Source organism: Cynoglossus semilaevis, chromosome 2 (assembly GCF_000523025.1).
Source record: "Cynoglossus semilaevis isolate Cse_v1.0 chromosome 2, Cse_v1.0, whole genome shotgun sequence".
Classification (NCBI taxonomy): Eukaryota; Metazoa; Chordata; class Actinopteri; order Pleuronectiformes; family Cynoglossidae; genus Cynoglossus; species Cynoglossus semilaevis.
In genome coordinates this window covers 19,789,892-19,802,304 of record NC_024308.1, presented here as the reverse complement: position 1 = coordinate 19,802,304, position 12,413 = coordinate 19,789,892, and the positions used below count along the sequence as shown (strand labels likewise).

The window sequence follows — 12,413 nt, the reverse complement described above, 5'->3', positions numbered from 1 at the left end:
ACAGAGTGAATAATATTCATATGGTCACGAAGTGCTGTTTAGTTTTTGTCTGTTTATTTACCACCACCAGCAGCACCTTGAAACATGTTACAGCATTAACCACTGGGATATTTTAGGTATGCAACACATCCATCACATGCTGTCAATGCAAAAATATTACTGTTTCACTCCGACTTGGTCGGTGTCATGCATTATTGAAGAGCGCTGTTGACCCATTCACTTTGCTTTGGTTGGAATGTGTGCAACATAATTCAAAATGTCAGTCGAACCAATTAGTTTGTAGTCGTAGTAAATATGGCAAATACTACAACAGTTGCTCGTTATAGACAGTATGCCTATAATAGTGACGGGGATTAGCAGCTTAGAGGTAAAAAAAATTGTTAGACAGATTTGACTATTGTATAAGGTGTCAACCTTATGTCGTAAAATATAGAAAAAATTTTGTGATACACATTATATTGAATTAGGTTTGTTTACCCAACCAATTCTATTTCTTTTCCCAAAATTGAAAAAAAAAAAACATCATAAAAAGTACCAGAATTTAAAAGAGGAAGTCCTTGATATCAACGTTTGCTTAAGTGCTTGGATGTTTTTTTTTTCATGACAAATGGTATTTTTAGGTTGTTGTAGAAGTTGCCAGACAAACTCAAAAAAGAATTGTATTTGTGAAGGACAGCAGACCAATTATTATTGCTAAGGACAAAATCTTCACTAGATTTTGTCAAAGCAACGCTCCACACGTTTTACAAGCCACTGTCAAATTGCGCGTAGAAAATAACTTTAACGGACCAACTCTGAGAAGGAAGACCTTGACTTGTTCTTGACATTTTTCCATATTAATAACTTCATCTTTTAGGTAATTCCCTGATCATGATGAATGCAGTATTTTAGAGGACATGGTTTGCATTTGAGTTTTAACCCTTTGTTTGTGTATCTTTTTCAAATTGTATTAATTAGGAAGATGTCGCACTGTGCCCTACTGTAAGTTCACAATGAGTCACATTTCAGTTGCCACTGCTCTGCATCCTCTCGCTCCCTTACACACTGTGTCTGTTTCCTTCCCTCTCTCTCCCTCTCCTCTTTTTGGGGTCAAGTTCATGCTTGACATCCCTGTAAGCAGTTTCCCTCGCCTCAATTTTTCAAACCATAATTTTGATTGATAATTACATTTGGAGACATAATTCTGCTGAGCCACCCGGCAAGGTAAAAGACTAGTAGAATAAAATAGAAATGGTGTGTTGTCGGGTGCATTGGACCGTGGCCACAACAAATGAATGGATAAATCTCCCGGTGCTGCACTCTGCACTGCCGATTCAAAGAGGCCAACAGCCACTGCTGTAGAGAGGAGAGAGAATTTACTAGTAGGTGAATCAATTTCTCTCTCCTGCAGGCAAACTTTATGGCCTTGGTTTCAAACAAAGAACTTGTGATTCACACTCTGTTTCCCAGTCTCCCAGTTTTGTTTTTAAAAAACCTTACTAGAATTGTTGTACCCGAGGGACTATCAGGCCAACTCCTGCCAAGCTAAAATAACTTGACAATCTTGAAAGGTTGTTTCTGCCTAGTAGCAGACTGTGTCGGTCTGTCATAATCTTCCACCTTAATCTGCATGTCTGATCTGCTAATAAAAGAGGAAGCACGCCAGAGCAGTCTCTCTTATATTGTTCCCAGAAATCTAATTAGAAACTTTTCTGAACTTGAGTTGGCCTCGTTTGATCTCGGTACTGTAATTGTGAATATCTGTCGATTTATGAACTCATGGTTTGCTTAAAGGTCGAATTTGAGAGCCGCCATTTTTTTTGTAAAGAATTTGCGCAGCTTTACAGGCACAGAAGAAACAAGATGGCTACAAGGACACGTTAGGTTTTGCAGTTTCAGTGATATTATAAAAAATAATTTTGCGATACTGATGGTACGTACGTGCCTTACACAGTGAAGGTCATTGATGGTGCTTACCGTATGGCAGCTTGTTGGGTTGAAAGACTCACAATATGAATTTCTTTATTGTGGGACAAATAAGGGAATCATTTTGTTTATGGGGAAGATGTGGTTAGATTGCTTGCCTTACAACTAGAATCTCATCGGTTTGATCCCTGATCAGTGGAAAGCGAGTCATTGAATGATCTGAGTTTTTTTCATGTGAGGACAATGATAAATTAAGCAATGATACAACATGTAAAGATAAAGGGACACTTGGTTGAGAGTGGCTTTTGTTCCCTATTGACTAATGTTTTGTAATGTTTTGAGTCATCATGATTATTTAACAGTATTCGATAGTTAGAGGGTCTACTTTTTATTTTCTAGGGGACATGGCCAAGGAATGACGCAAACATATTATGAGTGTTTTAGGCTTACATTGTACACTCTTAATTGACTAGAGGTGCGATGTGTACACAGCCTTTTATATGGAGCGCCAGCGCCTTATGACAGCTGGCCTTGCAAGGAATAAGCAGTAAATAATGGATGGATGGATGGATAAATCAATGTAAATAATTAATAAATAATAATTTGTTGACTTGATGTCACCATACAGCTGCGCTTTCCTTAGGCTTTCCTTAGGATTTGGCAAGAAGTCCTGATATAAATGTTTGAGAAATGAAGGTCAAGTTTGGATACTTGAAGAAGAATAGGTTAATATGATGGAGGAGTAGCTTTGGGTCATGTGACACATGAGTCATGTAACTGTTGCTAATCTTGAGGAATGTGCTAATGCCGCAGAGCATTCATAAATTGTTCTTTTTCTGAATGTTCTTTTATTGTATTGTTTTGCATGATAATTTCATTAATGGCAGTTTAAAGCAACCAATGGAATCTGAAGAACAACATTTCATTTGTTGTGGAATATTGATGCATAAACACTAAATGGTTTAGACTGCATGTGTGGTCTATTTCTGTGTGTAAAAGTTGAAGAAAGTACACATTTGCACAACTAGAGAGAATTGGTTGTTTAGTTTGTGCAGTAAATAAAATCACAGGTTAAAGAAGAAGGGATGACACTTGCTGTTTATTTAAAAATAAATAAATAAATAAATATTATGCAACAGGCAGGGAATCAAAGCCAGGACTACGTTCTCTCAGCTTCCAAGGCAAGTGTCAGAAGTCTAGGCTTGTGTACAACAAAAATCTACTGTACTACTCCATTTAAATTGTCTTTCTAAAAAACCTTAATGTTTAATTTAATCCCAGTTATACAGCAGTTGTCCCAGTAAATATATATATGTACGTAAATATGTATTGTCATCTCATTTTTACCCAGAAATTAGCCTGTATGTATAATAAAAATCTCTGTTAAGTTCCGTATTTGATATAATTCAGGAATATTGAGAGGCCAGCGGGACTGAATCATAGCCATAAAGTTTGGTGCCATAAAGCATACACAGCGAAGTGAACATTGCTAAAACACTGTGAAGGTCTTGAAGATTTGCAGAGAGACGGGTGATCATTCTTTGTGGCTTGTTCACATTACACCACATTTATTTGATCCATTGTTCAAATAAAAATGTTGATTATTGCAGCCCCCTGCCAGTGGTGACTAAGCAATTGTGTGTGGTTGTGAGTGTGTGTGTGTGTGTGTGTGTGTGTGTGTGTGTCCTACTAAAGATTATAGGCTGTGGTATTTTCATGACAAATGATCATTTCTGAATCCTCATGATGTTTCAATTTCAATAGTGATCTTGTTTTTTGTCCTTGTGTAAAAGATTACGTATCTATTTGATTCATATGTTATAACTATGCAAAATATATTCAAGCTGCTTCAACAAAATTTCAGGGCAAGTACATATGTTAGAAAAAGTAGGAAATAGGTTCTGGTGCTTTTCCATGGATTCATGATGCTTTGTCTCTGTGATGTGCCTGGTGGTCATTACACACGTAGTATATATGTTCTTACTACAGTATACGGATATGATGACTCACAAGGTGTGGTTTGCAATGTAGTGATGTCGGAGGTGGTGATGTTTATACAAAGTTAGTCATATGATGTGTGTAAATGAATGTTGAAAAACAAAAAAAAAGAAAAAAAAAATTTTTCAGTAGTATTTCAATCGAGTTCTCCCGCATATTCAGGTTAAAAAAAGTGTCATATAAGAACATCAATATGAAAATATATTATATATAAATATATATTTTTAAACTGCAAGAAGTTGGCTTATCAGACTGTTATCGGAAGTCCGTTGTTACAGCACGACGCTACTCCATAATCCGGAACTACTGTGTATAAGTACCTTTGTCACTCAGCTACGCTAACACAGTGGTAGCGTCATGATATAGGAAACCAAAAGATCAGTCGAGTCTGACTTACTTGGCAAGGGAGGTATAATGAAGGACAAGAAGTTGACAGAAAAACGACACAAACCAAAGAAAGCGAATGTAGCACAATCCAATGTACGGCCTCGACGACAAATGTAAACAAAGCTGTATTGTACGTGTAGCGCCGTGTGACGACATATTTGGTAGTCAGGCAAATGTATAAACCAAGGAACCTGTAATTAGTATTAAGGACTAAGGCGTACTGGTAAAAGGATTTGAACCACCAAAGTCATAAGAGCGACATACATTATAGTGTAACCTCTTTGTTACACATTGGTAGTTGCTCCCAATTCACCTCTTTGGTTTAATCATTCTTTGTTTGTATGTTTCAGGTGCTGGGCAGTGCTGGAAATAGTTCCTCAGACTTCATCGCAACAGAGGCATGAGACACTGGAGACGACTTCGCAGAATCTCACTGGTAGCCTGCGAGGACCCCAAACATCGTCTAAAGTTATGCTGTACTCTAACATTTCATTGGATGAGTAAGTGTTTACACCCTTATTTTGATGTCCAATTTCATGGTTTTTACTTCTGTAAACCCTTTGTGGAAACAGAAGTAGATGTGTTATTATTGTTGTAGTAACAAACAAGTAATATTTGGAGCATTTAAACTATGTGTTTCTAGTAAATGTATGGCAAAGCAGAAGTGTGTTAGCAGAGTGCAGTCGGGATGCTTTAATTTCATGCTGCTGTAAGTGGCCGCATGAAACTTTTATCTTACCTTTTTTAGTTGCAATCCGCATATGGATGCCACTGACCAAAATTTCCGGACTATAAGTCGCACTTTTCTTCATCCTTTGGCTCGGTTTGCGACTTATACTCAGATGTGACTTTTATAATAAAATATATAATTTCACTTTTGTTATTTTCACACTGAACCAGTAGAGGGCACTGTAGGCTTCTGTACCAGTATCTGCTACTTCTGTACCACTGGAACTTTTCATGTTCGTTATTTTCACACTGACTGCCACTAGAGGGCCCCGGTGCGACTTCAGAGCGACTTATATATGGTTTTTATATTGGTTTTTTCTTCTTCATTGGGCATGTTTTAGCTGGTGTGCCTTATATTTTGGAGCGACCGGAAAATACAGTAAATGTCAAAAATCATCCAGTGAAGTAACAAGTTATATCAGATGTTTTTTTAAAGATCTACATTTATGCTGGTGCATTAAAGAGGCGAATATACGCCATTAATGTGAATTTAAATATAGACATTACGTGTTAAAAAATGTGATTTGAGAATCCGCAGCATTTTTTTGTAGATTCTTGCCCGTCATATCAAAAGGTACTTTTCAAATGACCATACGTATTTGCTTGAAAATGCGAAGATATGTCCCAAATTTGGCTACAAATACATTGATAAAATATGTTATACAATTCCAATTAGGTCATTTTATATCCAAATAAACATTATGGTCAGAAATATCACAAAAAAAAAAAAACCCTCAGCAACAGTCAGTAACGGTACCGCCTCTCGTCAAAGTATTGTTTTACGTAGTTTTACAGCATAGAGCATCCGTTTGTTTTAGCAGTTCTGAATAAATCAACAGGTACACGTTTCTGTTTGATTGTCATCCACACATCAACATTCCAAGACGATAAAAAAACGGAAGAGCATTTTCCTTCCTGAAATAAAGTTAGCTATTTCTCATTAGAATTGTAGAGCATGCTTTTAAGACGACACACGGTGACAGTGATGATACATGGGCAGAGACACATGAGACCGTGCACCATCAAAGTGTTCGGAGCTGAAAGTGAAATTGTTTAAAGGCATCCTTGAATTGTAATAGCTCCCTAGCTCAGGCTGTCCTTTCCCATTAAATCTTTTCTCATGCCTCTGATTTGCAGAACAACCATTATTCATTCTGATTGCTCTGCATTAATTTTTATTTCTGTGTTTCTTCCCCTCCTCCACTTTTTCCCTCCCTCCCTCCCTCCCTTTCGTGTTCTTCCTGCTCCTCCTCTCCCCCAAACCCAGTCCAATCCCTGCGCGCTGTTCCTCACTTCTATGACCCACATGGTTCAGACAACCTCTGTGACTGTAGTCTGCGCTTGCCTTTACAGCAGTACGAAGATAGAGCGTTATTGCCCCCCAGTGGGAGACTGCTATTTTTCACCTATGAAAAATACTTCTGATGTGAAGGACTTGGTTATACAGCTTTATACAGTATCTCGAAGTATCATTATCATACATCTTCTTCTCGAGTTTTGAGCGCAGCTGTGTGCTGTGAAAATGGGATGATGGTAATAAATATGTGTGGACAAGGAGTGGGTTTGTTTGGCAAAATGTTTTGGGTTTTTGTTTTTGTTTTAGACTCACTGTAGCTGTACAAATATTGGAAATTCTCAAAGACTTGCTAAACCGTAGGCGATGATGGACATGGCTGGATGTTGTATTTGTGCTGTAGCTGTTAATAGAGAATCCGAGACTTGTAAAGAGTTGCATTACGTAGGTGTTATCGGCCATGTGGGCAAGTGCTATTTGAAGATCTTCTATTTCCAGTATACAAGTCTAACGTGCATATAGTTGTACATAGTACCCTCTATAGTAACAGTGTGGGGGAGAGTTTCGTAAAGGGTAAATATATATGTAAATAATATAGTAACTATGTCGCCAGTAGTTCGCGGATTTTCTTTTTTCGTGGTGGGTTTTGGAACGCAACTACCGTGTAGTATAGAAGAGGATATCACTAATATACTGTATATATAGATGTATAAAGTGCGTTTTTCAGTCGCTGCGTTAAATGACTATGTTGCTTAAGAGTTACAGAAACGGTAAAAGAATATTTTAATTGTTAATATGAAGAGAAGAAAAATGGTAATCCATCCAGTTGTTCATTATTTTGCAGAAATATATGTTATTTTCTGTGTATTTATTGTCCTGTTTTAATGGTGCATGCATGATGTGTTATGCAAGTCAGGCTTTGAATGTAGTTTAGTGTGGGTTTAGAACAGAGCATGTGACAGGTAAACTATTGAATTCATTAATTTAAAAGTAGGGAAGGAACATCCAGAACTCTGGGTGAGCATGGTTTGAATTTTTCTGGATAAAAAAAAAAATTAAAATTGACATTTATTTCAGAATGCAGTTGCGGCCCAGATTGGATGGTTCAGCGAGCTGGATTTGGCCTGTGAGCCGCAAGTTGAGGATAGTTGTCTTTTATAGTATTGCATATTATTTATTGCTTATGTATATCATGTATTGTTTATTAATGTAGTAATTAATTTAAATGTTATTGTTCATAAAGTATGTTATCTCTGTGGGGCCTGTAAGAGTTGTGGATATGGTACTAAACTCTTCATCTGTCGCGATGACAGATGGATATTTGTTGTCGTACTGAACTGGTTATGCTGTGTTTAAATGATATGGTCATTTTTCTTCAGCTCTCGAGGTTTATTAGAAGAAAGTTATCTGTATCAGCATCTGCTTAAATAAGCAGTTTCTGAACTGAAACTGTCCCATTGCCATGTTCATGAAGAACAACGTCAGCCTCCTCCTCCTCCTTCTCCTCCTCCTCCTGTTCTTCCTGCTGCTATTACAGTGAACTGGAATCCTTGCATACTTGGCTTCATATTTGCCTTATGTTGGCCACGGTGGAAGGAAACAGATAATAAAATCTACCAAACAGCAAGTGCAGATAAATGGGAAAATTAGAGTTTAAAGGGAAACACTGATTCATAGTGTTAGCCCTGGACTGCCAAATGTTTTACCAGCATTTGTGGCTCATTTAATATTTAGGACAATACCCTCGCTATCCCCCAGCATCCTACACACACACACACACACTCACTCCCTGGAGAGAAGTTCCCAGTGTCTATTTTAATGTCTGTAAATGGATATAAATTCAGAGCCGAGAACAAAACAACAGATGTAAATAGAAAGGAACAGAGCGCGCTTTTAAAACAAATACGTCTTTATTCTGTTAATTAACTTTGTATTTTCCTTATACATACAAGTACATCAGTTTAGGGTCATATAAAAATGATGAAACGTGAGAAATGTAAAAACAGATGTAATATAAAAGGCAGTGGAAGTGAGATATGAAATATGTTGTTTAACCTCTCTTCATGCGTCCTTCTTTTTCTCTCAGGTCAGAGAAAGCCGGTGAGATTGCAACCATTCCTCTGACTAAGGTAAGATTTGCTAAGACTAGTTTATTCTCAGCTGATTGTTTCGCCACTGAAACACTTTGTTTTCTGTTTCTGTTTTTATCATAATCTCACAAAACCATCAGGCCAGACAGGAGCAATTGAACAGCTGAAATGAATCTCTGGACTGAAGATATTCATGTTATATTTGAACTTTGGTCACAATGCTGTTTAGTTTGTTTAGTTCAGTGCTTCAGAAATAGTGGGGGAGGGCACCTCTGGGGGGGTCGGGTGAGGAGCTTCCAATGGAGTGTACCAGTGGTGTAAAGCTTGAATGATAACTAGCCTCCAGTCACTAGGTGGCAGCAACTCATACAGTGGTTTGTACAGATAAAAAAATACATGTTATCAGGTTTTTAATAGTACTTTAATTCGCGGGGGACATGACAGAAAAGTAATGTTTATAAATATGATATAAATGGTCATACAGACAATGATTTCAGGCATGTTAAAACTAGAAATTACACAATGTAGAAATGCAACATTTTGCCATCAAAGTTCTGAGAAAAAAAAAATCGAAAAAAAATCGAATCATGTAATTAAATGAGAAACACACATACCTATATATGTACTATAATGCTACTAAATTGCAGTATATGACACTTTACATGTTGTTATTTTCTGCTCCGTCCACTCTCACCCTATAGATTATCAGTGAACGGTACAAGTCCTATGCCTGGGTGGCCCAGCTGATCCAGGTGTTTATTGCCATCAGTGTCAGTGTGTCCTTCCTGGTGATGGGATCTGCCATGAAACACACCAGTAAGTTTGGCACTTGTATTGTGTTCTGCTGGCACAGGTTGAGTGAGCATCACTCCGTCCCGACAGGAGTAGCACATTTAGAGATAAATAATCAGCAAGGCTGTGTGTTCTTGCACTGACCGTTCAAGATGATAACACGGAAATGAAGAGTAAAAGCAACACCTCAAAAAGAGTAAAACAACGCTGTGATTATCATACATACATAAAGCACGTATCCCTATTGGCGCCTTCTGTGGCCACCTGTGTCCATTGCAAAGACTCACACTGTAAATGTCCCCATTGTGGGATAAGTAATGGACTCTGTTCTATCATGGAATTATGACAACATATATGTCATAGAGTTGTGTCGTGTATGTGTTTGTTGTGTTTTCGCAGTTGATGGTCTGGTGAGCTCGTGTTTTAGCAAAAACATCCAGTGGCTCTCCACAGCCTTAGAGAATAACCAGATGAACAGACATCAAATGTGCACGGCAAGAAGGTAAAGGAAACCAGTGGAATTTTAGAACTTCCCACTGATATAGTCATAGAAGGGACACATCATATATCAAGAATGTATTATGTACTGTGTAGTATTATGTATTTTAACAGTGAAAATACAAATGAAATTGTATGGTATATTGTTGTACATGTAACATATATATGTGTGTATACATATATATACATATAAATACATTTTACACATATATATATAAATATATGTATATATGTATGTATATATATATATGTGTACATATATATATGTATGTATATAAAGTTAATTCATTAAGCCATTTGGATGTTGGTGTTTTTTGAGCCTCAAAATCCATTCTTACTTGTAGTGCAAACACCACAGGTCCTGTATTAGTATGTAAATTAACATGGTTTTATTAGCTAAACAGGTGTCTCAGGGAAATAAGTGTTGATAAAATCACATGCCAAAGTTACATTTGGACTAATGAAAGTTAGATTTTATTTTTTTTATTTCAGTACAGTCAAAGGATTGGCATCGCTGTTGGCCTTTGTTGTCATTTTCATTGTGTCGGTGTTCGATCCTAAGGTAAAAACACAAACACACACACACACACACACAGGAATCACTGACGTTTGTGTTGTGTTAAGCTTCAACCAGACATGTATAACAGGTTCAATACATGTGTGACCGTGAACTTTAACTCTAATTGTAATACCAACATCTTGACTAGCAGCTGTCCACACAAGGACAGAGTGTCTTCACAGTAATGTCCTAATATAACAACCAGCCAACACACACTCTCCGGTGGAACTGTAGAACTGATGTCTGTGCTTGTGGTTTTCAGGGTTTTGTGGTCATTCTGGATAAAGTGGTGTCGTTCTCTCTCAACACTGAAGTGGGTCTGTTTATTTTCATCATGCTGAGAGAGTCCAGAGAAGATCGATACCAGTGAGTCCAACCTATTGTTTTGGTTGTGTGTTTTTGTGTTTTTACACTTCAAAAAGTGGTGTTTAAATTAAAGCGAAGTTCAAGTGCTATTAAGTATGTGGTTGCAACTCACAGGCTGCCACATGTGATTCCTGTGCTTGCAAGTCAGGTGTGCTAACCGGTACGCTATGGAAGCAGTTGTACGTGTAGATTCAATGTACTTTAGTAGTGTAAAATCTGGTCTTATTTAGTGAAACACAATGGTAGTCACAGTAATTGAAGAAAGACAAGAAAAATAAAAGTAGCAGTCTCTTTGTTTTTGTTTTGATAGCTATCTGCTGCCACCTAGTGGAACAAAGATTTTCTTTTTCTGCCTATGACTGAAGTTAGACAAAGACAAATTGTTTGACACCATCGAAAAAAAGGTTTCAGACAGATTTGATCGTTGTAATGAATAACGATAATAACTGATAATTTATTATCAGTTTACGTCTGTAACCGCGCTCCCCCTCTCTTTGTTGATGTAGACACATTGGTGTCCCTCTGCCAGTGGGAGACTGCGTCTTCAGCCTCACGTGGCTGCTGCCAACCTACTTCTTGTTTGCAGTGACTTTTGATGCCCTGCAGAGTCTGGCTGACATCGTTCATTTTTACCTGCCTTTCCACAGTCACGACCATGTAGCACACGATCCCTGATGCAGAGCTGTGATCGTACGTTCAGTCCTAGACACCAGAACGAGTAGAATTTGCCAAATAAAAAAATGCGTCTTTTAGTATTATGTAATCGTAGAGTTTTTGTGAACAATTTTATGTTATTTATTTATGTTATAGGCAGGAAGTATGAAATTATGAAGTTATTTTCAGATGAGTTAGTTGTAGAAGGTGCTTCTGTAGGCTCTTTAACGATATTATGTAGTGTTTTATTACGTTGACGGTAAGACATGTAGTCAGTTTGAAGTTTGCATTTGTAATCATGCTGTATGATGTAAGTAGATGGATGACACGGAGAGGGAAAAAAACAGTTTTTTTTTTATGTTTTTCTTAAAACTCTTCTTTTCTTTGTAGCTAAAGTTCTGTTCCTGAAGCACCAGTATGCTAATGCTAATGTAACTGTTTCATAAGAGAAGCACAGAAATAAAAACTGACAACTCAAAATAGACTTTATTGTGCGCAGTTTTTGTTTTAGTTTTGTTTGTCAGTTTGTTTGATTGTCTTTTACTGATCAGAAGTAAACCGTTACAGATGACCGTCATGTAAGTGCACAGAAAAAAGAAAAATGTAAATGTAATGTGTCTGGGAGAGGGATGTATGAATGGAGGTGAAGTGAGTCACTTTCTGGGGATGTGTAACACTCGTACTGCTCTCTACATATCAGATTTCAAGCTTGAATTGTGTTGAAATGTTTAAAATGTATTGTATTTTCTGGACGATAAGTTGCAACCAGCCAAAAAAAAGAATAATGAAGAAGAGAGAAATATATGTACGTCGCTCCGGATAAAAGCATAATGAAGAAGAAAAAAACATCTATACGTTGTTGCGGAGACTAAATTGCAAGCGGGTGTTTGTGTGAAACAAAGAAAGAGGTGAAATTATTATGTTCTTAAGATATAATTCGCAAACGTAGCCAAAGGATGAAAAAGGTGCGACTTATAATCCAGAAAATACAATAACTGTAACTTCTTTCCTTGACACTGAGAAACAACCTTAACTAAGTCTTTGAGGGTCTTGGACTTAGGACTGATGTCTTGATGGTTTATGTAGTGTATCGTCCAAAATGTTGCGTATCCTGTATGAAAAGGCCAAATATTCAATTCTG

General features: G+C 37.3%; 1 protein-coding gene across 1 annotated transcript in view; it reads left to right on the top strand.

Annotated features, from left to right (window-relative positions):
* The window catches only part of LOC103376826 (uncharacterized), a 38,662-nt gene extending 26,602 nt beyond the window's left edge, over window positions 1-12,060 (top strand). The window contains exons 12-18 of the mRNA XM_025054217.1: window positions 4,641-4,790; window positions 8,400-8,442; window positions 9,105-9,219; window positions 9,595-9,697; window positions 10,186-10,255; window positions 10,515-10,618; window positions 11,125-12,060. Coding sequence (XP_024909985.1) covers window positions 4,641-4,790; window positions 8,400-8,442; window positions 9,105-9,219; window positions 9,595-9,697; window positions 10,186-10,255; window positions 10,515-10,618; window positions 11,125-11,293 — 754 coding nt within the window. The 3' untranslated portion in view covers window positions 11,294-12,060. The remainder of the gene's footprint in view (window positions 1-4,640; window positions 4,791-8,399; window positions 8,443-9,104; window positions 9,220-9,594; window positions 9,698-10,185; window positions 10,256-10,514; window positions 10,619-11,124) is intronic.
* Window positions 12,061-12,413: the final 353 nt, after the last annotated feature.